This window comes from Hyperolius riggenbachi, chromosome 1 (genome assembly GCF_040937935.1).
Source record: "Hyperolius riggenbachi isolate aHypRig1 chromosome 1, aHypRig1.pri, whole genome shotgun sequence".
Taxonomy (NCBI): Eukaryota; Metazoa; Chordata; class Amphibia; order Anura; family Hyperoliidae; genus Hyperolius; species Hyperolius riggenbachi.
Window position 1 is genome coordinate 517,722,626 of NC_090646.1, and position 27,039 is coordinate 517,749,664.

Below are 27,039 nucleotides of genomic sequence, written 5' to 3' on the forward strand. Positions count from 1 at the left end.
GAGTTAGCTAATGGAAAAGGGCCCTAAGTTCTATTTTTGGGGGGCTAGTTTTGTCTCTTATGCTAATTACTTAGCTCAAGAAGAAGAATTTAGCAATACCTAATTGCATATTTACTAGAGTCAGAAGGACAGTAAACACTGATACCGCAGAATAGGCACTAAACTAGAAAAATTAAATGGCTACCTTAGTTTTTATACAAAATTGCGCTACTTTCACAGTAATGCATTGAATCAGACAATATAAGGGCTGGTGCACACCTAAAAGCACTAGCGTAATTGCAACTGTTATGGCGTTTTTGAAGCATCTTTTCAGAGCGATTTCAGGCATGTGCCTAGCAATTTTCTAGGTGAGCCTAGCGATTGACTGTTTTGGAGTAGAGTTTCTTGGGGGGGGGGGGGGCGAAGATTAGTTTGACTTAAAACGTTAACTGTACCAAAAAAGCGCTTGCATTACTAAACCAATACCATTGTATTGCCATGATGCGTCCAGTGTGGTGTAAAGGATGTGTTGCCAATATCACAATGCGTACTGTATAACACACAGTAACAGTTGCGGTGAAGCATACTTCCCATGCACTGTATACACCACGCTGCAGCACAGGCATAACATGCAATAGGACTTTCCCCTCCATTCAGTTGAGATCCTGTTTTTCCAGGAACTGCACTGCAACCCCCAGCGTATAATTCAGAATTTAATGAGATACAGACGGAAGTACAAATGATAATCCATAAACAAGTTTCTGTAGTTTTATTTTGAAAAGAAATTGTTGTACACTGTACAACCCATAGCTACCAATGGAATAAATACAAGAGAAAAGTTACAAATAGCAGAATGTTAAATCAGTTAAACGTCCAGAACATGATGCATTTGTGAGAAAAATCTACATAGGTCAGTGGTATCAAGCATTGATAACGTTTTTGTACAGAGTGAAAATTGCTCTTACAGTAATGTACGGATTAAAATATTTTAGAAAAAAATATATTAAATGTCAATTTAATAAGCGGTCATCTTAAGCAGACTTGTGAATTGCATGGCTATAAGAATCCAATTTTTAGGTCACTGTATACCTATGACATTAAATACAATGGGCTTGATTCACTAAGACAAATAGCATGCCTTAGAGTTAACATGCCTTGTCAGCGTAGCATAGCGAGCGCTAAGAACTTATGCCTGCTAATTGGCAATGACGACAGCTCCACTCGTCTTGCCCTGAGCCCCTGCAGGTCCAGTCACTTTAAAGGACATTATCCCCACACTTTGATTGGCCCAATAGGCTGCCTGTCAAGTGACAAGCAGCCTACTGGGCCAAAGTGCGGGGATAATGTCCTCTAAAATGATTGGACCCGCAGGGGCTCAGGGCAAGACGAGTGGAGCTGTCGTCATTGCCAATTAGCAGGCATAAGTTCTTAGCGCTCGCTATGCTACGCTGACAAGGCATGTTAACTCTGATCAAGTGTGTTAATTCTGATAAGGCATGCCGTTTGTCTAAGTGAACCGAGCCCAATATCCTACAATTGCAAAAAAGACTGTTTGCCCATTGATATTATTCAGTTTCTTATTACTAAGGAAAGCTGGTAGACGGGAGACTGAACTGCTCGGCAAGCACGCAGTTCAGATGTCTGTCTGAAAGAGGCCTAAGAGACCCGATTGTTCTAAGCTCATAAACAGCCTCTTTCAAGATTAGCTCTGCTTACGGACACTTGCATGTCTAATAGAGATGATCAAGATGAAAACAACGCAAATATACGCAGCTTGAAAACTGACTAATCAAATATAGCCGCTACTTAGAATTATCTGCATCTTCATGGCCATCCCCTAATATCTGTATATGCTTGCATTTAAAAATACTTTAAAAGTTGCCCAATTATGACCATTTTCAGAATTGCAGACAAATCTACAGCTAACAATTCAACTTAAAGGTCTGCTTGACCTTCAGTTCAGAAGACCTGACCCTAAATCTGGTCATCTACAACCAAGCACGTAAAAACATATAAACTGAAGCTCATCAAGCTAACCTTCAAAATGGTGTAGCCATTATAGTTATCCTATGCATAACAATGGTGGCCACAACAGCACCTGATCTAGAGACTGGAACCCAGTATTGGAGAAGCAAAGGCAAGTAGTTTAGGGCCCCTCATAGGGCTGCTCCCCTTGTAGTTCCTCCTACATCAGCTTGGATTTGGGCCAATCAAAAACAGAAGGAAGGTCAGTTGATATACTGGCATTTGAAAGCTTGTTCAATGGGCAGGACAGTCATTTGCACAAGTCTATGTGCAAATCCAGTCTACAGTGCTAAGGTGTGCCTAGCCGCCTTGTATATATAGATTTGTATTTTGTTCAATGATCTTTCATATTATTTCAGGCTCCAAGCAAACTCCATCAAGGGAAAAAAATATTCAGAATATGAGAACAATGATCCATTTTTTCTTGCTAAAAAGGGGAATTCTTGTTTCCACCAGTGTACCATTTGCTGTAACACAATGGTATAGAATTTCTTAGAGTTTAAAAAAAAACACACAAAAAAAAAAAAACAAATAAAGTGGATGTTTGTACTAATTCAAGTAAACAGACATCTAAACTTTCTGATTTCAGTTAAATTGAATACACCAGCAACGATTTCATGCAGCAATTTCATTTACGTGTTCTGAGCCCTCTCTGGTACTCTTCATTTGTGGACATGGATAGTGTGTAACACAGCAGATACATTCATATCTCAGACAGAATTTTACTAGATTTGGATGATGCATTAGTGATGATACCGCCACTCAATTTCATATATACATAGAAAATTTACAATTGTGATGTCTTGAGGTATATTCCTAATGGAAAAGTCACCACCACCCTGAAAATTCATTGTGTATGTGCAGATTAGAAAACAGTCCATATATGTGGAAGGCTGCAGCTGACTTGTGTACCTAAATATAAAAGATCATGGTAATTCAGCTGGTATAGACTAGACATGGAAGAGTGTTTTGTTGCTACGTATATGTAAAACCATCAGGGCTGTATAGTGACCAATCTTTACCTCAGGAGCTTACAATGATTTTTACACAAGGAAAATAGCAGCACAGCCATCTGACACCATGCAGTAATCAATCGCCAAACGTCAACTGCAGAATTTGAATACCTGGACATAGCAAAACGCACTGCCAGTTTATAGTGCTGGGCTGTGATCCCAGCTGTCATCTGTGCTAAGGAGCGTGGTGACAGTGACCAATTCACTTCTGGGAAATACACAGAAAGAAGGGGGGGGACCGTTTTATACAACAGTGCAAAGGAGGTGCAAATGCCTATAGGAATTCAAACACAAGCCTGCAACCGTTTAGTGCACATCAGGCTAATGCAACAGGAATTTGTGGAGTACAGCACTTTCTATACCTCTTCATAGAAAGCAGTTCATGTAAAACAAGTTCTTTCCTCTTTCTTACCAGCTCAGTTTTGCTACAACATCATCACTCTACACAAGTGACCCCACAAGCAGTACAACTAGACAGGCCCTACACTTGGCTAAAAAAAAAAAAATGAACACTTTAAAAATAAATTTTCAGGAATCTAAATTTCACCCAACGAACCACCACATTTTCCAATTTAAAATGGTTAGCTATTCTTTTAGACTGTAATTTCAGCCCCAATAGTCTTTTAACAAGCAAATTTTAGTCTAAATGCAAGTTCAATCATTTTAAGTATGAAGCGTACTCCAATGTGTACTTTGGCTTTTAACCAATTCTACTTTCAGCTATTATGCCAAATACAGAGCTGCATTATAGGAAAAAATAACCCTCACAATTAGGGCCATCACACACGGCTGATTCCTCACTTACTGGCCACTTGTCAGGAAGGTATTGGCCAAATGTACTTTATATACACTGTCCTAACACTGCCTAGTGATGTCCTGCACCATTACTAGATAAAATGCTGCTGGAGCCACATCCCTCAAGGCCAGTTTACACCATGCCAGATTGGAAGCATATCCACATAGCATGGACACACTGCACCCTGGTGGTCAACTGCAGCGTTACCCACTACACTGAGGAACAATGCATACAATTCTTTGGAAATGCATCCACTGTCTGATAAAAACTATTCCAAGTTTATTTTTTGCGTTACAGAAACGCAATGGACATCATGGAGATGGAGGCTCTGGCACAGTAATAACAGACCTGTCATTGCCCCAGTGCTCTATATCTGCCACATGGATTCTGTTTCCATAGTCTTGTGCAGCCACTCAAAACAGGAAATGGGATACCCCCATTAGGCTCAATTTTGCATGGCATAATCTTTCACATATTTGTACAGACACTTTTGGGCATCTGCTCCACTGAAGGTATGGATAGTTCAGGGAACACAGAGCTCCTACAGTACCTCCAAAGTTCCCATTTTGAATCTAAGTAGGAAACAGAATGGTTCCTCTGGCACTCAAATTTGTTTCACCTGTATTTTAAATGTTGCTTGTGTGAATGACTTACACTTAATGTAATAGCTATAATATTTAAGTAAAGAGGGTTGTTATGCTGCAATGTGTAACTAAAACAAAACAAATAATAAAAAGCAGTCTAAGGGCTGGTGCACACCAGAGCGGTTCTGGAGCGTGTTTTAAAACGCTTGCAGGAGGAAAACCAGTTGGCTAATGAAAGTACATGGGATGGTGCACACCAGAGCGGTTCGTTTTTTTCCACAAACGCAAACTCAGGGGCTGCACTTATTTAGATTTGAGGCATTTTTGCCTCAATACTTAAGTATAGGAAAGTGGAAAACCGCTCTGAAAAACGCTAGATCAGAGCAGTTTTCCAGGCATTTTTGTTACAGAAGCTGTTCAGTAACAGCTTTACTGTAACAATATTGGACATTGCTACACAAAAACGCTCCAAAAACCGCTAGGCATGTTGCCTAGGATTGCTCTGAAATCTGCTTCAAAAACCTCTCGCGTTTTGCAGATCTGTTAGAGGTTTTTGGTGTGCACTGGGCCTAAGATCGCCTTGCTTTAACACCATCACACACAACCAAATTCCGATTTCTACTTCCATCCTCCTATTCAACAGGATGCTACGGTGTATGCCACTCTGACACTCTCCTACTGGAGAGGAGAGGAGGAAAGCCAGGCCAGGAAGGTAAGCCATGTAAATAATGCAAGGCACACAGCGAGTAGCAACACTGGAATAAGCAGATCTGATGTGGCAAGAAGAAAGGTTGCTAGTGTAATAACACATTGAAGCACCTTATGATACATACAGAATTTTTAAACATAGGAGTTTTAGGCTAGTTACACACCGGGACGTTGCGTTATAGTGGACGTTATGGTCGCATAACGTCCCCTAACGCAACGCCTGCCGGTGTTGGTAGAGGACGTTGAGTGAGCCGCGTTAAGCGGCTCTTTCCGCATTAGGGCAGTGAGAGTGGCGCTGATTGGCCGGCGGGACCACGTGATGCAGAGTGAAACACTCCGCATCACGTGGTACCGCCAGCCAATCAGCAGCCACCAGTGCAGTGCATATTGAGTAGCCATGTGCGCGGCTACGTAGCGGCCTCTCCCCGCCTCCTCTCCGCCCCAACACTGAGCATGTGCAAACAGTCTAACGCGGCTTAAGCCGCTGGAACGCTATAGTATGCTGCACGTTCTGAAGAACGTGCAGCGTTACATGCAACGTGGGCAGTGTGAACAGCCCCATTGACTTTGTATTGCTGTGAGTTGGGGAGCGTTACAGGCTGCACTAACGTGCGCCTGTAACATCCCTGTGTGGAAGCAGCCTTACTGCAGCTGCCAGGTTCACTTTTAAATGTTTAGTAACTCATTATTGGTTAAATTACGTTTATAGAATTTTTTTAAAATCCAATTCTAAAAAACAAAAAGAATCAAATTAAAGTTTAAGCCCCACTGCTGGTGGAACTAAATGTTTTTGTAAGCAGAAAATCCTGATTTGCTGCTGTGTAGTAAAGACTGTATAATAAATCAGTGTATAATAGGAGCTCGTAATTACTAAGCAATATCAGCTAGGTGAAAGCCCCCACAGATCCCCTATAACTAACTGTTGTCAGGAACAATGGTCTGAGCTTGTTCGAGGTGATACTTTTCTAAATAATCACTGTAAAGTCTGCAGGATGAGTTGGGGATGCTGAATATCAGTCATTTTGGCAGTTTATCATTCAGTAATATGTAGTGCTGGATCACTGGTGCAACATATACTGGCTCTAGCTTTTTTGCCCAAAACGATCATCTGACAATGAAAGTATAGCATCTGTATGCAATTTATCAGTCCTGCAGTTTAGTTCTCCTCAAAAATAACCTGCTTCTGCAAGACAGGATAGGGAAGCAACTGCCACCTACAGGTTACATTTTGTAAATAAAAACATTTGGTATTGGCTAATTGTCTGCACTAAAAAGTTAATTTTTTTTTAAATCTTTAAAATCAAAATAAAACATTTTAGAGGTGGTCGTTATTGGAGGGACTGCATATTTTTCTATAAGGGCTCAGACACACTATAAGCGCTTTTTGGCTTCCAGAGCTTTCTGAGAGCTTTTGAAAAACATTCCCATTGACTTTCACTAAAATCGTGATGGCGATAAATGATCGTGATTACAATGCAAGTCAATGGGAGTTTTTTTTAAAAAAGCCCTCAGAAAGCTCTGGAGGCCAAAAAGCACTCAGAAAAGTACTTATAGTGTTGCCTGAGCCCTAAAGTTTGTCCAAAAAATGCCAAGCCAATGGACTTAGTGCTGACTAGCTTGTTATTCTTAACTTCTTCCCCACCCACAAGGCACAAGCGCTGCAACCATAACTGTGCACACCTCAGCTTCCTGAAGTCATACAACACTACATGGAGCATGGAGCATGCACTGTATGGCAGCAGCACTTAGAGTAACTCAAACAAAAGAGCTTAGCAAGCTAAGATGCTGAAGGCTGAAAACACAAGCTGATCTACTGTAAAGGGTATTAACCAAAAAAAATTCACAAAGCGCAAACAAATATACTGGTCATAAACTGTGAAGGGGCTGGCAAGTCACACTATTACAGTACTGAAACGGGAAAACAGAATGCTGATCTGTATAAAACAAAACGGAAAAAAAAATAAGACCAACAAACGCCACATCTTCATAGAGTGATCCAAAAATATGGATGAAACATTGAGTATATAGCTGCCTGGAAAAGAGGGAAGAGGTTACAGGGATTTTATGAGCATTAGGATGTCCAAGAGAGAAAAGCAAACTAGCAGAAGCAGGTAGGATTGGAATGCATTGATCCAGATGAATGCTTAGCAATAAACGCATTCAGATTTTTCCAGATAAAGTAATCAGCTCAGTCCACTTTTGAAAATGGCTTATGAAGATTTTTAAAAATTCCTACAAATATTAGACTAACATATTCATCCACCGTATGTGGATCTTTATATTAAAATAAAAATTCCTAGACCAAAAAGGCACATTAAAAACAAAAAAAAACAAAAAAAAAATTATGGAAATTTTCACATGGAGGCTTAAGAACAGGTACCATCTTTAAATATCTTACATGTTAAATAGCAAAATGGAAAACATATATACAGCAGCAACACAAATGTAAAAATGACTACAGAAAACAGTGCGTAGACCCTCCTGAGTGTGTACAACCACTTCTGGTATTCTGAGTTCTCACAGAAATATCCCGCTTCCTCCAGTCCTGGCCTCCAGTCCAGGCATTGTCGCATTTTTGCTTTGTAGGTTGAGAAGATAAAAAGAGTCCTATTCTCATTAAAGAGAGACGCAGATGATTTCAGTAAGGCTGTCCTATAGCTGCAGTAACCAATGTACCTTACAGTAAACCGACCCCAAATAAAAAAGGAAAAAAAAAATAAGTTTAGGTGGATAGTCTAGACTGCTTCACTGTTCTGTGCCGAACTGTCAGTTTTTGCCTTTTTGCTTGGAGGAGCAGCACCATCATCAGAATCCTGAAATCATTAGAGAGAAATTATTGATGTATATAAAGCCAGCATCTGAAAAAGACTTTGGAACATGAAGTGCCTAAATCATGCCTTTTACTCCAAGTTTCCCAACCTAGTGAGTGCCACAAAGACTTTGCTTTTCAACATTGTCCAACTGATTTGTAAAAGCTGGGAGTTTTCTTTGTAAACAATTCAGTTAGAGATGTGCAATTTGTTTCCTAATAGCAGGGGTCCCCAAACCTTTTCGGTGAAGGGCCGGGTCAAACCTCAGACTGCTGACAGAACATGCATAAGATTATGTTGAAAAACATTACATTGAATCTAGGTATTTATTTCCCCCAATCATGCCCAGAGAACTCCCAGCAGCAGCCAGTCAGTCATGCGGCACCTGAAGAACATCTTTGTGCACCAGTTAAGCATATCCAGGTGACAACCTGCCATCCAGTTGGACAGCAGTGTCACCTGATGCAGAATTGGAAGCTAGCAAATGACTGCTTGCTGTAGTATGTGGATGGGTGGTGCCAACACTGCTATTCTATATGCTGGCTGAGGATATTTAAAAGGTGCAGTGGGCCACATCTATAAGTTATACATTTTGTGTTTGGGGGCCAGTGAAAAAGCCTCGGGGGGGGGGGGGGCGGAGCACATTCGACCCGTAGTTTGAGGACCACTGCTTTAAAGATTGGCTTTGTAGCCACCAATCTGATGTGGACATAAAGGAAACATTAAATTGTGGTTGCTACTATTGCTCATTGTAAAAGTATCCTGCCCTGAGATAAAACTACCTAAGCACAGATATATCTTCATGTTGGATCCTATACCTCTGTGCGTCCATTGTGCTCCCCTTCCCCCTGTAATCACTTTGAAAATCTGACTTTAGGTAAAAGTCTCATTTTTCAGACAGGAAGAGGCAGGCTTGCAGTGATGTTCCCTTCTATCACCCTTTTATTTCCTTCTCTTAAAGGGAGCGAATGGGGTGGGGAAGAGATGGGAATGTGAGGATAATAGGAGGGAACCATCACAGCAAGCCTGCTTCTTCCTGTCTGATCATTGGACTTCAGCCAAAAGTCAACATTTTCAAGAAGTGATTTACAGGCACCATGGACAACGAGGAAAGAACACCACACAGAGGTGCAGTATATGGATCCAGCATGAACATACCTCTGTGCTTATCTCAGGTAGCTTCATCTCATGGCATGTGTGCCTTAAATGGACCCTGAGCAGTGGCCAAAAAATAAAATAGGGACTTACCTGGGGTTTCCTCGAGCCCCCTAGCATCCTCTTCTTCCCTTTCCTGGTCCCGCTGGTGGTTCTGGTAATCCGGCGTGTGGGCCCCAGCGTGCACCATGCGTCACACTGGTTGCCGTATGAGTCCTGCGCATGTGCGGTTCTCTAAAGACTGAACCTTGCATGTGTAGAACTGTTATAGTGATCAGCGTGATGGCGCACACACGCGACTTCAGCCAAAGTTCTCGGATTACCAGAGCCGCCAGCAGGACCAAGAAAGGGAAGAAGAGGATGCCGGGGAACCTCACAGGCTACGGGGGGCTGGAGGAAGCTCCAGGTAAGTTCCAATTTCATTTTTTTAGCCACTGCTCAGGGTCCCTCTGTTTCATGCCATGGGCTGAGTTCTGATGGGTGCATGCTAGAGGCCCTGGTAGCAGCTAGCCCTGGAAGGCTAATAAAGAATTGTATTCAATTTATCTGAGTGCCATAGTGGGATTTTCATCGTTTTAATACTGGTTTATTATAGGTTGCTCTGGTGCTCTCATGTGGGGTGTGCTCTAGTATGTGTGGTAGTCCTATTCTATGTACCCCTAGCACACTGCAACATTTGACTGTGGTTGGTGCTTGTCCATTTGTTCTCCATGCTCACTGTGCGATGATTACCTGAGAATTTTTTGTAGTCTCTGTAGATGCTTCTTTATCACCAGATGACTGTGGTTCAATTTTCTCTGAATTTACTAGTGAACTCTCCACAGAAGACTGAGAATTTTGTCCTGAAGTAACTGAGAAGGTTTTGAAAACAGAGTTAATGACAGAGAAAGGTAAAATTACATTAATTGTTCAATAACAGCAGAAGGTCTTCAGTCACATCACTTTGTAACTTTACTAAGAATAAGAGATGGGTCAATGAAAGGTTAATAATTTCAGCCTCTATGCAAATTGTATACGCCTCCAGCAGTAGTGCATTTTATTAGCCAAGTTCCAAGCTACGTACAGTTTGAGTCATATCATTTTATTGCCTATCTCTACTGTAAATGGGTGGGGGGGTATAGTGTCAGCCATTTTTGGACCAGAATCTAGCATGTGTAATGACGTTTAGCCTAGGTGACTTTTGTAAATCAAATCAGCCCTCCAAGTAGCTGGCAAATGGGATCCATGGGTTAAAATGTTATGTTTCAGTGACTACTAAACTTAATATTACTCTTAGTAGAATAGATTAGCTTTAGCGTGATTGAATTTTAGTTTGCTCCTGAAGTGTTAATTCACTTAATATCTATGTAGTTCTAGTACTGCCATGGGCTCTAACATCTAACTCTGGCTCTACAGATATGCTGAGATGTTTCAGGATGTGGAGGATTCATGTAATACCATGTCTGAGGCTCAGAGTCAACCCCTTACTTCAGATGTATAACCATGTCCCTGTCAATGAGATTGTAAGTGGAGTTTCTTATGATAAGCACTGTCCCTGCTGGTTTGAAGTTTTGTCGCCTTGTTTGTTTACTAGCATAAAAACAAAAAGGTTGAAAAATAGATATGCCCAACGTACCCTATGCCACAGGACATTGTTTACTCCGCTTCCCCTCTCCACAGAACAGCACACTCTAGTCGAACAGCATTGTCTGTACCACACTTGTTACCTAAACTATTGCCTTAATGATTACCATGCATTGGTGTAATATTGGCTTGTTTATAAGAGTTAACACAGCTTTTAAAAGATCACAAATTTGCATATTTTAACTGCCTGTTAAATCAGTCGGACAGAGTTTTCAATGCAAGTGAATGGTTATTGTATATTTTTCATCACATCTGAAATACTAAGATATGGGACTTTTGCACAACTCTTCAGGGGGACGAAGAAGACACCATTCTGTTTACCACAGACAGGCGAGAGTGAAGAAACACTGGGATTTCCTGCCAAAAGATAGGTCCTTTGCAGCCAAAGATGAAGGTCCAAACTGAAGCTCCTTATAAACTTTTTTGGGTAGCAGATCCTTGCTCTTACATATGTAAGAACAGGTTAAAGGAAATGCAGTGAAGTTGCTCTATTTTTCTTCTGCATTTCCTCCTCCACTAAACACCTGTTTATTTAGAACAAATTGCATGGCACAACAAGCGCAAGAGAGAGTGTGAGAGTGTTTTACCAGAAATGCGGGTCACGTTTGAGTGTACGTATTGGTTTAGGCCTCGTTTACACTGTGCTCTGAAATAACTGGTGCGGTTTACGTGCAATGTCATATGCTGCCATATGTATTATCTTTTAAACAATACCAGTTCCAGTTACATGGCTATCCTGCTGATCCGCTAATACTTTTAGCCACAGACCCTGAACAAGCATGCAGCAGATCAGGTGTCACTGACATTTTTGTCAAATCTCACAAGATTAGCCGCCTGCTTGTTTCTGGTGTGCTGTAGACACTGAGGAGAGGGCCAGCGCATACCACAACAGGCTGCATCTGAAATGACAAACCGGTCACATGAGCAGCACCTCTAATAAGCTATCTGCACAATTCGCATTCAAATCAGATGTAAAACATATGCATAACTACTATTACCATGCAAACCGGAAACTCAGGAGTATGGGCTGGGAGCAGCTAATCTGGTAGTTACAAACTAACAAAATTAGGAAAAGGAAGGGGGGTTGCGCATCCCTAAACATGCTGCAATTGACTGGTTAATCGCTCAGGCATGCACCACCTCTATTAGGCTGAGAATGCATGCCCTGCATCCATGCATGGCCCCACAAGCTGTAGCTAGCACTAGGCTATCTAGTCCAAGTGCCCGGCATCCTCCGATCGCCGCCGATCCAGCCACTTAATACATTACCCTACCTAGCTCCAGCCATCGGCGCAGCCTTTCCGCACAGCTCCGGTCTCTCTATGGGGAGGATCGGGTCTGCGCATGACGTCGGCAACGTCATGTGCGATCCTCCCCATAGTGATGACCTGAGCTGTGCGGGGAGGCTGCACTGATCGCTGGATCCAGGCTGGGTAAAGTATAATCGGGGGAGCGGCAGCGATCGGAGGGTGCTGGCTGCTTATGCTAGCTAGCCTAGTGCTAGCTACAGCTTGTGGGAGCAAGAAAGCTTTTACAATCCTCAGGAGCACTCTAACCGGAAAACCTCCTGAGCGGCGTAACGCTCAGGAGGTTAAGACTCCTTTACACTGCCTCTGGACCACTGATGTGCAGCCCAGGTGAAGGTTATGCTTCTTTCACGCTGTACACTGAAAAACGGACACTTTTACACAATGCACTACTATGGAACAACCGATCAGTTAAAACATCACTTTTTCAGTGTACAGTGTAAAAGAGGCCTAATCTGGCCGCAGGTTGGGTTGCAGGCAGTGAAAACAAGCATAAGACAATTGTGTCTTTTGCTTCCCAAACTTTGCTATGACTGCTGGAACCATAATATTTACTTGCCCACTTGTTTGCTGCTGCTCCTTCAACCTCCTGAGCATTACGCCGCTCAGGTTTTGCTATTTTTGCCTGCTAGACCCCCCCCCCCCCCCCCCAGAGATCCCGCGGCCGAAAACCCTCTAACTAGCACTAAGCTAGCTAGTACAAATGCCCGGCACTCACTGATCCCCCGTTTATACTTTACCCAGCCTGGATCCAGCGATCGGCGCAGCCTCCCCAGACAGCTCCGATCTTCACTATGGGGAGAATCACATATGACGTCGCCGACATCATGACGTCTTGAGCAAACCTGATCCTCTCCATAGAGCGAACGGAGCTGTGCCGGGAGGCTGCGCGATCACTGGATCTGGGGGGGGGGGGGGGGGGGCAGGAATCTACTTGAACTGGCTAGCTAAAGGGTTTAACGTCATTTGGTACAAAATATTTATTATGGGGGACTCATAGGGCCACAGAGCGGTATGCGGGGCTAAGAAAAGTTCCCCTGAGGGTTACTCACCTCGGGTGGGGGAAGTCTCCGGATCCGATCGAAGCTTCCGCCGTCGTCCTGTGTCCCATGGCGGTCTCGCTTTGCCCCTCCGAACAGCGGGGATGAAAATATTTACCTTCCCGTCTCCAGCGCAGACGCAGTATCAGCTCTCCGCTAGGAGATAGGCGGAAATAGCCGATCGCTGTGGGGCCGCTCCACTATGCAGGCGCAAGCCTCCTGTGTAGTAGAGCAGACCCAACGGAGATCGGCTATATCACTTCTCTCTGTGCTGAGAGCCGCAACAGCGCCACCCGCTGGAGCCAGGGAAGGTAAAAAAAAATCTAGCTGGTCTAGCCAGGTTTGCGGGACCCTTCGGGGGAGCCAGCACTGGATTGCCTGCAGCTGCAGGGGAGGGGGAAGCCTCATTGGGACTCTAAGGCTTCCCCCTCCCAAGTTAAGGGGATTTATTTTTCGGTACAGGGTCTCTAATACAAGCAGAGAGCTCCCCTCATACTGGTACATCTCTAAGGCCAACTAGGAACATGCCAGCATAGAATTGAAGATGTGTATTTTTCATAGATTGCCAGAACTCATTTAGTCACACTGGGGCATGCTCAGTTGAAAGGGTAGGCGTGGGGAGAAAGTTCTACCTGTCTATAAAGATGTCAACAACTGCAATTTTTCAGCTAAGAACTACCGAAGCGAACAGATAAATGCTATAATAATATTATAAATGTTGATGTCTCAAATGGACTATGAAGGATTCTAAAAGTGACTGATTTAGTTGATATAAAAACCATATATATCATTTTTTTTAACTGGTACTGATGAATAAAAATTATTTAATTTGTTGATTGTGAAATTGATGCATTAACGACATTTCATTTTCAACTGTAGTTATCTGATGTCTTGGGCGATTCATCTAGAGCTAGAGAATGTTCATTGAACAAGGTGTGCATGAGTGATCTCCAGATGTTTTATTAACATTTGTGTGCACAGCGCATGCGTGAAAAAGGAGGAAGTAAAGAGACTACAAATTTTCTTGGGTCTTTTGCATGAACTGATTGTTTGCATGTGTACAGTAGAGATGTTGCGAACCTCCGATTTTTGGTTCGCGAACACCTTTTTGCGAACTTTCTCGGAAGGTTCGGTGTGCGCGAGCTTTCGCAAACCGCAATAGACTTCAATGGGAAGGCGAACTTAAAAATTTAGAAATTTCTGCTGACTGGAAAAATGATAGAAAAGATGTTTCAAGGGGTCTAATACCTGGAGGAAGACATGTGAGTAAAATACACATCAAAAGTCCCAGATAAAAATTCTGTATTTACTACAAAGCAGTGTTTTAAGGTCAGAAATGTAATTGAATGTTCAATTGCAGGCCTACACTGCTTTATGACATCAGGAATCCCTCTCTCCGGGAGGAGGGTCTCATCATCCAGGGAATTGTAGTATTTCAAAAGCCAGCTTACATACCATGGCTGGGAATTAAACCCAGGTTGCAGTGTGTGGTAGGTAACTGACAACCACTATACCACCAACACTACATGCTGAAGCCAGCCTAGCATGTACCATTTTGATCAATCCGAAAGAAAAATTAGCTTGCTTAACAATTTGTAGCATGTCAAAAGCCGAAAGGGAGCGAGGGAGGAATAAGGAATAACAATCAGCTAGGAACAAGCCTACAAGAGCCTAACTAAACTCTCCCTAGCAGAGTCTGTCCCTTAACTAATTACTGTAGGCAGACGAGTGAGTAAAACGAAAGGAAAACCTTGCCTTTTATAAGGGGGGGGGGGGGGGGCGCCAAGAGTGAGTGTAGTGTGATTGGCTACAATGTGCCTGCTGACTAATGTAGAGGGTCAAAGTTCTGCTCAATGGAGCATTATAGGGCGAATCAAACTTCCGCAAAAGTTCGCCTTCTCCGACGAACGCGAACCATCTAAAGTTCGCCTGGGCGAACCGTTCAGGACATCTCGAGTGTACAGCAGGTTTAAAAAGGATATGCCTTTCAAACCTCCCTGACAAACCGATGCGGCAGATTGGTTCCTCGGTTTGAAAAGACTTTCATCTGACGTGTGTATCCAGCTCTACAGAAGTAATTGCACCATTTTCCGCACTGCATCTATGAGCTGCACCTTCCGCAGATGGAGCTGTGCATTTAGACAGAGAACAAGGAACAGCCCCTGAATATAAAATACTTTCCTCCCTCAAGCACCCACCACCATTTACAAACCTCCCTTAAGGGCAGGTTTGTTTTATAATTTTTTAATTCATGATCCTCAATGCCACTTTAATTGTGCTCTGCACATCCTAGCAGAAAGGGATGGGGTGTGGGTGCTTCTTTCTGCCATTTGTTGTTTGAGCAAGACTGTTACTGGATTTAAATCAATACAGGGAAGTGAGACTTACAATGTAAAAAGTGGGTTGTGGGTCAGGTGCAGGCATCAGATTCACTAGCAAAGCAGGTTGTGAGCCAGGTCTCCGCACAGGCCTCTACAACAAGGATCTTTTATAGATAGGGAGTTTATTAAAGTCATTTATTCTTTTCTACCACAATAAACCCAGACAAAATGAGGTTCTGTGGTAATTTATAAATCAATAACAAAAATATGTGTTTGCAACTCTTTGAATAAACGCAAGTTTATTATCGCCAGTGGAGTGCCGACCTCATATTTTTGTTATCGTAACATGTTGGAGTGGTGAGCCACGGAGTGTCTGAGCACCGGCGGACCAGGTGTGTGAAGCCTGGGTGGGTGAGGACCCCGGCATCCTGACTATTTGCGTAATTTATAAATCAGCAACTACGCTAGTGGATTTCTCTAGTACAGGAGATTGTATGTTTACGATGCTCTTAAGTGACATTTCTAATGTTAGTTAAATGTAAAAGTCCAGGATTATTCTTACTCCAACATAATCTGTATTACTGTACATCATACAAAAAGACAGTGATGGATAGCATAGATACATACACACAATCGGGACATCAAGAAACACACATACAAAGGTTTGTGAAAAGCACACAATACAAAAGGTAAACACCCCTTTAAAGAGACTCCGTAACAAAAATTGCATCCTGTTTTTTATCATCCTACAAGTTCCAAAAGCTATTCTAATGTGTTCTGGCTTACTGCAACACTTTCTGCTATCACAGTCTCTGTAATAAATCAATGTATCTTTCCCCTGTCAGACTTGTCGGCCTGTGTCTGGAAGACTGCCAAGTTCTTCAGTGTTGTGGTTCTGCTATGAACTCCCCCTTCCAGGCCCCTCTCTGCACACTGCCTGTGTGATATTTAGATTAGTGCAGCTTCTCTCTGCTCTCGTATCTTTTACAAGCTGGATAAAGTGTCCTCTGAGCTGGCTGGGCTTTCACATACTGAGGAAATGCAGACAAGGGCAAAGCTGTTTGCAGGAAGAAAAGAGCAGCCTGAAACTTCAGTGCATGAGAGCAGAAGGGGGAAAGAAACACACAAATGATCTCTTGAGATTCAAAAGGAAGGGTGTATACAGCCTGCTTGTGTATGGATGTATTTTCTATGTGTGGACATACTGTACATCAACCTACTTCCTGTTTTGGTGGCCATTTTGTTTGTTTATAAACAAACTTTTTAAAACTGTTTTTAACCACTTTTAATGCGGCGGGGAGCGGCGAAATTGTGACAGAGGGTAATAGGAGATGTCCCCTAACGCACTGGTATGTTTACTTTTGTGCGATTTTAACAATACAGATTCTCTTTAAGGCCTTTTTCACATCATAAGCCGATGGCAGTAAATTCACCACCTGTCTGTCAGCTGCTCCAGAGCACTGGCCGGGCACTTGATAGCACTCAGCACAGGAAGTGGAGAGGCAGCCCCCTAATTGGAGTCACATCTTAGCACAGCAGTGGTTGTGCACAGCAATCACATGTTGCCAAGTAACACCACCACTTGACATGCATGATGTTAAACTGCTGCTATTTGCCTGTGTAACGCTGCAGTCCAAAGACAATCATGGCCACCAGATGGAAGTTTGACAGACAAACCCATTGACACTAAATAAAAAAATGATATTGTCCAATTTATACATTACAAAGAATATTGTAATTAGGCAAAAAAAAAAAAAGTAAATAAGGGGCTGTACTGGTAGGGGAAAAAAAAAAAAAAAGTGTCTGTCCAGCACTGCTCTTTACCCTTCCAACACAGACAGCCCTGTCCACTGCCAGCACAATCCCATACACTGCAGCAATCAGAAACCAGTAGAATTAGATCAGTGCACCCAAGACTGTGTAAGAAAAAAAAGCATCTGTGATACGATAAATGGAAAGTAATAATTACAGCATAAAATGAAATGGCTATAGGGAACATATTTTGTGTTATTTGTGGGCAAAAGGGATGACATACTTCTGCGTAGACTGCACATGACCATTCCAAGGACAGCTTGTAAAGTATTAAGATAAAGGTAAATTTGGTGATGTGAAAATAACCTTTGATGGGCCTGGACTCAACGGGAAATCCTGTATGACAATGCAGAGGAAAGCCAACTCATACAGTGTGCTTCTTACACATCACTAACAGGGCTGTCTAACCAGGAGATAACTGAAATACAGTTAGCTGGCTTATTGTTGAACTCGCAGACTAATTTGTGCTTCCTAAATTTAGCAAATTATTTCTTGTCAAGTTAGTCACCACCCTCCTTTCCCCATTGCTTTTATTAATGGCAAAACATTTTCAAGGCAACAAAACTTTTTGGGTTTTCCAACAAATTCTGTGTGTGCCAACTAGAATTTATGTAAACCACTCATTTTATTAATTTTGTGCACTGCACTTTTCTGCAGGGGAGGCAGATAAACCACCTGAAATCTAGAACATTTTAGTAGCTTCTACAACAATAAATTAACTGTCAGAATTGTAGCTGGGAGTACCACCTTCAGAGTCCTGGTGCTCACTGGCATTTGAGTGCGCCTCTTCAGACTTCATGTCGGTGCTGTCCGCCTGTGTATTAAGATTCTCAGGAGCAGGGCTGCAATTACTGCTGTTCTCTTGCTTTACTGGGGATGCATCTATTATAGAACTCTGGTTACTGTTATCATCTGAAATGAGAAAAAGTGTGCATTAGCCCTCATATCAGTAAGTACTTTGTAGATAGAGCAGTGAAGCATTTATATGTTGCATACACTCCTATATTTTGGCCTACCATTGCTATTTATCTTCAGAAATTAGCTTATTTGCACAGACAAGGCATACTGGCTCAACAGGGAGACATGCCACATTTAAAGAGGCACTGTACTGACATTTAGTAGAATGTAGTAAATTATTCAGGATACCCGCTTTTACATGAAATATCCTGATTTCAGCAGCAACGCACGTCTAGATCTATAGATTGCTGCATATTGGTATATAACCCTGTCTCTCACTAATGTCACAGCCTACACCAGGGGTCTCAAACTCAATTTACCTGGGGGCCGCAGGAGGCAAAGTCAGGATGAGGCTGGGCCGCATAAGGGATTTCACAAAAAAAAGTAAATCAGCAGCTCTCCCCCCCCCCCTTGCATTGATTTTTATTTCAAAATCAAATTCACACTGAAGCAAACTATTTTGCCCATTTCTATTTTACCTTATAGTTCGCTTCAGTGCTCCCATTACAAGTAATCCGCCGTGTCCCCGCTACAAAACGAGGGCTGCAGAGCCCCCAAATCTCCCGGGGGGGGACAATCCGCTGGCATTTCCTGGAAGGGGCAGAGCTTTCAGCTTCAGCTCTGCCCCTCCTGACGTCAATCACGGCGCATCGCCGCCTCTCCCTGTGAAGGAAGAGTGAGAGGGGCAGGCAGAGGCAGCGATGCGCCACGATTGACGTCAGGAGGGGCAGAGCTGAAGCTGAAAGCTCTGCCCCTTCCAGGAAATGCCGGCGGATTGCCCCCCGGGCGATTTGGGGGCTCTGCAGCCCTCGTTTAGCGACGGGGATGCGGCGGATTACTTGGGAGCACTGAAGCGAACTATAAGGAAGCTTTTGCCATCGCAGGCCACAAAATATTGTATCGAGGGCTGCAAATGGCCCGCGGGCCACGAGTGAGACCCCTGGCCTACACAGTTTAGTTACGTGGAATCCTCCTCCTAGAGCATTATGGCAGACCGGGTATTTTTGCTACTGGATTTGAAACTATTCAGCCAAGCACAGGCATTGTTCTCCTAACCTTGCCCACTCTGTCAGCCTTTCTCCCTCCCCATAGCAACAGAGCAGGTCACCAGTCTGCAGGCTGGGGATACGTCTGTACATAACTCTGCCACGAATGCTTTCCTGAGGGATCGAGGCCCAAACCCTGCAGGCGACAGGTTCTCAACAAGCAGAGGTACTTATGCTGGGTTCATTATAGTTTGTATGTATTATAAACATGGAGATGCTACATAAATTAAAGAATGTATTTGTCTGTTAATAAAGGCATTAAGACCCCATGCATAACATCTTGAAGGGTAACCCAGGCATCTCTCATTTTTGCTGCCTTACCTTTAATCTAAAACAAATTTTTATAACCCGAGATCGCTTGCACTCCCACAATACGGCATGTCCCCATGAGGGAAACAAATGGCTGCCAGAATTCAATAAACTTACTGCATCCTGCTTTTGGATAGACAAGGGGTTAAGTACCTCTTCCAACTTTTTCAGGGTAATATAGTTAAACCATTTGCACAAATCTGCATCCATTCAATATAATCACTCAATTTACCCTTAAGGTGCCCATACACTGTACAAAAAAAAAAAAAAAAAAAAAAAAAAAAAAAAACTCAATTTTCCCATTTATTCAACCAAAACGATCGAATCGAATGAATGTTTACATTTTTTTTTTCGATCAAGAAAAATAAAAGAATCGATTATCCCATTTTTTCAATAATAATCTGATCGGACATGTTGGAAAAATCTTATAGTCGATCTAACGGAATAATCAAAATTATCTAATTGGAAAAAAAATTAAAACAATGGTACAATTTATGGGCACCATTAAGGTAGCCACTAATGATCCAATCTTTTTCATACAATTTTACCTAATCTATGCAGTATAAGGGTAAATTGAGTAAATATATATTATGGATAATTTAAAAACAGTTACCTTATATTAGATATGGTAAGATTGGATGAAAGATTGGATCTTTAGCGGCCACCTTTATGGTGCCCATACACGATACAATAAAAACATTTGATTTTCCCATTTATTCGATCTAAATGATCGAAGGAATGTTGAAAATATATTTTTTTTCGAGCAAGAAATTCAAACGATTATCCCATTTGAGAAAAATCTGATCGGACATGCTGGAAAAATCTTTATATTCGATCTAACTGAATAACTGAATTAAATTATCTAATAGAAAAAAAAAATGAAAAAGTGTACCATGTATGGCCACCATTAGACTATATAGATTTGGTAAAATTGGATGAAAATATTGGATCATTAGTGGCCACCTTAAAGAGACTCTGTAACAAATTTTTCAGCCTTAGTTCTTCTATCCTATAAGTTCCTATGCCTGTTCTAATCTGCTCTGGCTTACTGCAGTCTTTCCTAACTGCACTGTCTCTGTAATAAATCAATGTATCTTTCCTCTGTCCTGTTTGTCGGGCTAAGGCACACAATCAAGCCTTAGGCCTCTTGCACACTGCACGCGATTCCGATTCAGATTCCGCTTTTTAATCAGTTTTTACATCCGATTCAGATTCCGATTTGCAGTGTGCAAGGAGCAAACTGCAAATCAGAATCTGAATCGGATGTAAAAACTGATTAAAAAGCGGAATCTGAATCGGAATCGCGTGCAGTGTGCAAGAGGCCTAAGGCTTGATTGTGTGGAATGTGCAGGGCTGCTTGTGATTGGTAGAAGCGATACACACCCTCTGCAGGCCCCCTGCACACTCTGAATGACTCACACACTATGCTTAGCTGAGCCTATTAGAAGCTGGTTTGTTTGTAAACACTGCCTAAAACTGTTAATTACAAGCCAGGATTGCAGCAGAGAGTGGCAGAAACAGCACAGAGGGGCACAGGAGAAAATAATGAATAGAATGGTATGCTTTTTATTGTAAGAATTTTAGAGTACAGATTCTCTTTAAGATCACATCTACATTTTGCTACTGAAAAAGGTTTGTAAACTTTGGTATAGTTTCTAAATAAACTTGACTTTTTTTTTTTTTTTTTTTTAAGGCTTTGGTTCATATCTTTTTTTTCTGCCTTACTGGAAAACTTAAATGAGATCAATTGTTTTTAATTCTATTTGGTTGCTCTAGGAAATTGCTCCACTTCTGCTCCAGTTATGCTGAACATACACGGCGCGTTTATGAGCCGGAATAGAGCCGCTGGCGCGATGCCGGCTCGTCCGCGCGGGCATCGATTCCCACAGTGATCGGACAGGTTGGATATTATCAATCGAGCCATAAGATGGTTGAAGATTGATAAGAACTATCGCGCCGTGTATGCCCAGCATTACAGATACATTTGTCTGCAAAATCAGCCCTATGGTAGGCATTTTGTATTCTTTAGCAATTCTAATCAGAAATTTATTTACATAGCAATAGGAGGCCTGGAACTCACTACAAAACGCTATCGCTAATTGCAATCACTAGCATTTTGTATGAGCAGTTTGTAAGCGATTTCATGAGCGTTTTAGGGAGCGCTTTTAGAAAGTGTAATCAATTTGCCAGCAGTTGGTGATTAGCGTTTTAAAGTCTGATTGGTCCATTCAATTATTTTTAAATTTTGTTACTGTGTACATTAACTTTAACACGCTAGCAAAATCGCTCCGTGCAAGTTTTGATGAGCGATTATGCCAGTGATTACTTTAAATTAAAGTGCAAACACTAACAAAATGCTGCATGTTCTGCGTTTGCGATTTTGCTAATCGCAATCGCTTCTGTGGAATTTGCACCATCCATTTACATTGGCAGAGTGTTTAGAGAAATGGCTAGCGATTTATCACGCTCCCTAAACGCTCAGAAAATCGCTCTAGTGGGTTCCAGCCCTAACAGGTTTCAGGCACTCCTAGTGTGAGACAGAATGTAGTGTGCCCATATATGCAGCCCTCTACACTCACCATGCATGTCCATCATCCCAGGGGAAGAGCTGTTTTCTGGTGTGGTCAGTTCTGAGCCACATTTCTCATCCTTTGCCTTTTTCTTGTTTTTGGTCTTCTGGAAGACAGTAAATTACTAGACTTGTTATTTTCCTAACACAAAAATATCTAGTGACCAAAACCACAAGAGACACAGAAGAGAAAATAGATAGGATGAAGAGAATGAAAACTAGACAAGACATTGGAGCTGCACAACAGCGGCAGCTTACTAATTATACTAATTACTGGTAAGCACTGTTATGTGGGATACAGACCTGGCCCAACTAAAATCAGTACTTCCTGTCTACAGAACAGTTACTGATTGTCGCTAGCCTTCTGTTTACCTGCAACTTGTCAATCATGGCTCGTCCGCATTGCCTCCTTAATTACATTGCTCCCCCCACCGCTAGTTTACACCAATCGGAAGCCAAGACGCAACCCAGGAAGTACTTCCGGGTTGCAGCTTAGCTTCCGATTGGAGGAAGCTAGCTGGGGGAGCCATGGATGAGGTGGGGGGGGGGAGGGGGCACAATGCGGAGCCATGTAATGGATGATGTGGGGGGGGCACAATGCGGACAAGCCATGATTGACAAGTTGCAGGTAAACAGAAGGCTAGCAACAATAAGGTTGTCGCTAGCCTGTCGGTATTGCGCGGGGGGGGGGGGGGGGGGGGGGGGACTGGCAGCGGCAATAGAAGGACACAGAGGCATGTCATTGTGCAGAGAACATGCCTCTGTGTCCTAGTAAGATTTAGAAAATCCACCTCAGGTTCTCTATAACTGTCTAGAGGGCAGTTATTACCGGTAAACCACAAGTAAATATAAAATGTGCCATCTTAAAACAGAAGGTATTCACAATTATTAAATTATTCATCTTAATGTGAGAGAAAGATCACCCATGATGCATCACTTCTGAATATGCAAATCATTCCTTTATGTCCCTGAAACTGGTAAACCATGTGAATAGTAACCAATGTCCTACACAACTAATCTGCAGCTAATGGCAGCAAAATGGTGTTGTGAAGTAGTGTTTAGGGTGAATGTGCTAGTTTGTAGGGTGAAGAAGTGAGCAAAAGACAGAGCTCTTAGTGCATTAACCTTAACAGCCACAAGTACACAGACATAGTGCAAATGTTGCAATATTACGGTAGATCTACCATTTCTACAACAGGAGCCAATATAGGAATAAGAGTAGTCTGATCTCTGCAAATCCGAGATAAACGGGCTTGTACCCCAAGGACTCCATGCATCAGGAATCTGTGACTGTTTAACAAAATAATTTGAGAACAGCCACAACCGCTGTAACAGCAAAATAACTCGCAGAATGGGATATTAGTAGCTTTGCCAATGTTACATTAATAACATTTGTTACAACAGCTGAATAGGACACATCAATCCGGAAGAGACAGCTTTAAGCATTCCACAATGTTAAATGCCAACCTGCAACTGATTACTCAATGCATAGTTTTTATTATTTAGCTCACGAAGACCATTTATATCTGCCGACAACACCACACAGCACAATTCACGTGTATAGGAAAGTTCTAGGTTACCCTTGAGTTTTTTCACTGATAGCCAAGTACACACAACTCAATAAATGTTAGAAAGATGCTTGGACAGGCATGCTAGTTGGTTAGTAATAGTCCCACTCCCTATTACAATACAAAAATACAAAGAGTGGTAGAAAAGGCAGTATCTGACTTTTCCACAGGGTTTTGGTCGCCTCAGAAGTCCCGAATTCTCATCTGTCACTTTCAACTCAATCTGAAGGGAAAGAAATGTACATAAATGAATAAATGGATGTATATTGCCGACAAAAAAACAACTTCAGATCAACACATTTCCCACCAACAGCAAAGATTACGACCAACTGAAAGGAGACAAGGAAAAGTCAAAATAAAAAGTTAGTTACTCTTCATGTATTTTAAAAAGCATAATAAATGCTGCAAATTTGATGGCAAATATCTCCAGGTACAGCACAATTCTCAGGTACATGCTCTTATGGCACAGTAAGCTCTATGCTCACCCACACAAACGCCACGAACAATGACTGCTATAGACATCAAATCTGCAAGCACAACTATCCACGCAGTGCAGGAAATAGTAACCCATAAAATACGTTACTATGAAAATGTGGCGGTGAAATTCCTATGTTGAAAAACAGTTCGCTGAACTGGTAAATCTAAGTATCTACTGTGCCGATTATCCCAGTCTGCTGGAAGCCATGTTGATGGTCTTGTTGTTTACAGCTGACAGTGGAATTGGTGAATTTGATTGGTCACCCAGATGTGCAAAATTTCAGCCTGCTTGCAAGTCGTATGAAGCCTCAAATAGGCCAGTCTAAACGACTGCATTAGATTGGCCCTACAGCAAGCTTCATACAACTTTCATTTGCATCTTAGTGCCAGTTATCTACCAGTTATAGGTGAACAATCAATAGATATGGTCAATGAGGTAAGGGTAATCATCCTGACTTGTATGCAAATGTAATACAAATTGTGTGCAGGTGGGGATTGGAACAAAGTAACTTCCTGTTGACTGACTGGGCCAATTCCAAGCTGAATACAATGTGTATGCAAGCCGGATCGCTCGCTGAGCATCTCCAAGTATCACTGAATATCTCAAAATCCTGTACAGGTGTAGCAGCATTGGACAGGAAGGAGAAAAACACTCTGAAAACTAATAGTAACTTGTTGCACCAACTTACAATGATAAGAAGGCCCGAGTTATACGAGTTATATTAACATTAAATTAATTGGTGATGTAAGCCTGTGAACATGCTTACTTGTCTGTATGAATCAGGCATTTTACCCTCTGCTGGAAATATCATTATGCCCAATCATCTCATGGAATAGGTCATCAACGGTGTGTATATGGTCCCCTTCTACCAGCCAAATAACTGCTGTACTGTGCCATTTGTGTAAGCTAATGAGACGAACGTACATCTGTTTATACTGGTGCATAAATCTGATCATTACCCCTTTCTTCTGGATCTGTTCACATCATGCAACTATCACAGCACATCTGGCCATGTAATGGGGTGAACTTTATAAAGTAAATCATCATCTACAGCTTTCTTTAGTCAACACATTCAGTGAACTGAAAAAAAGCACTTCAATTTTACATGGGACAGAGCAGAAGCAGGCTTATTGCTGCATACATGTGTGATAATTGGTTGGAGATGTGGACAAGTACCTCATCTAGTAAGTGAAGTGTGCTTTTAGTGACAGGTACACTTTAAGGTTAACAGTCTCCATGTGATTTATTGTCACATGGTCTGTTGAACTTCAGCTAGACTGGTTGCTTGTGTGCATCAGTTACAGAACCCAATAAACTAGATAGGGTGGTTTAGTGGACCTACTTTTTTTTCTTACTATTCAAATGTGCTGGAAAAAAATTTACCTGCGGTCTGGACATGTGAGATGAGGAATGCAAAGAGAAATTAATGTTTTGTTTTATAGGAGTAAAAGGAAATGTTCAAATATCTTACATCATCCACTTTAGGCTCAGCGACAGGCACCCATTTGTAAATTCTAAGGGAAGTATCTCCAACCGTCACCCATTTCTTTTCCCTGGGAAAAAAAAAAAAAAAAAAGTTGCAGTAACTGAAAAACAATGTAACTATGTAGTATAACATGTCATATACCGTACATAGTGCATAGCGTTATTTATTGCTCAACGGTCCAACACAAACAACTGGTAACATGTAAAGGTGGCCATACACTGATAGGTGGTGGTAGAAGTTATATTAGTAGTGCTTTTTCTAGTAATAGGAATAAAGGTTTGTTCAGGGGAGGAAAGCGGATACAATTATCAGAGGATTAGGTTACAGTTTTACATCTGTAAATCTTGATCAAGGATGACAAAAACCAGCTAAAAAAATACTCTAGAGACCCTTGCATGCTGCATGGTTCCATGAAATGTATGGAACAGCGCTACCACCAATACAAACTAAGCAGATTGTGGGTTTTCCCCATGCAGTGAAAGGCAAGTTCAGTATAATCTTGCAGGAGAGCGGTGTCAATGAACCTAAGTTTGGGCAGTTTGTTTATGCATTTACCGGTAATACATTTTAGATTATGCATAAAAGGTTTTGGACGGATCAGGTGCCAGTGAGAAGGCACTGCTTCAGCCAACAGAACAACCACTCTTGCCCCAGCATGCCAATGTGGCTGAAGAGCATGCAGGAGGAGACCAATTTTACCCCCTTCCATGTAGTATGAGAGCCATACTCTACACAGTCTATTCTATTGAGCTGAACTCCCCATCAGATAAAATCTTTGCAAGATGCTGCACACAAAGATGCTGTACACATTCAAAAGATCAGTATCTGCAAAAGATCTGTTCCTGCAAAATGCATTCATAGTCTATCTGATATCTGCAGATCTCAATACACACCTTGTTTAACAGACATTCATCTGCAGATCAGACAATCCTCTGCAGATCCGAAGATCCATCCTGGTGGATTTGATCTGCAGATGAATGTCTGTTAAACAAGGTGTGTATTGAGATCTGCAGATATCAGATAGACTATGAATGCATTTTGCAGGAACAGTTTTTTTTGCAGATACTGATCTTTTGAATGTGTACAGCATCTTGCAAAGATTTTTATCTGATGGAGAGTTCAGCTCAATAGAATAGACTGTGCAGCGTATGGCTCTCATACTACATGGAATGGGGTAAAATTGGTCTGTGATCTTGCCTTTTCCAAAGATTTTTATCTCAAGTGTGTATGTAGCATTAGAGAGTAAAGGGCTACTGATGGGTGGCTGCTACACTGACCATCACTCAGAATAGGAGAGCAGAGCAGATCCAACTGGAAAAGGAAATGTAGTCCTCACTAAGGGGTCTGTCAATGACATAGGACATTTATTAGAGAGAGAGCAATGACAGACCATCCGCCAAAAGGTAGGGAATATTAAGGATACTAAAAAAGTATACAACACTCGCACTGCTTA

At 42.0% G+C, this 27,039-nt stretch overlaps 1 protein-coding gene across 2 annotated transcripts in view; it reads right to left on the reverse strand.

Moving 5' to 3' along the window:
- Positions 1-1,416: 1,416 nt before the first annotated feature.
- Positions 1,417-27,039, reverse strand: part of BCL7A (BAF chromatin remodeling complex subunit BCL7A) — a 37,453-nt gene continuing 11,830 nt past the window's right edge. The window contains exons 2-7 of one of the 2 annotated variants that reach the window (XM_068244829.1): positions 25,572-25,653; positions 23,783-23,845; positions 22,065-22,161; positions 17,921-18,085; positions 9,803-9,921; positions 1,417-7,918 (exon numbers count right to left, since the gene is read on the reverse strand). In XM_068244829.1, the coding sequence (XP_068100930.1) occupies positions 7,841-7,918; positions 9,803-9,921; positions 17,921-18,085; positions 22,065-22,161; positions 23,783-23,845; positions 25,572-25,653 (604 nt within the window). In that variant the 3' untranslated portion in view covers positions 1,417-7,840. The remainder of the gene's footprint in view (positions 7,919-9,802; positions 9,922-17,920; positions 18,086-22,064; positions 22,162-23,782; positions 23,846-25,571; positions 25,654-27,039) is intronic. The other variant, XM_068244838.1, reaches the window with a different exon arrangement.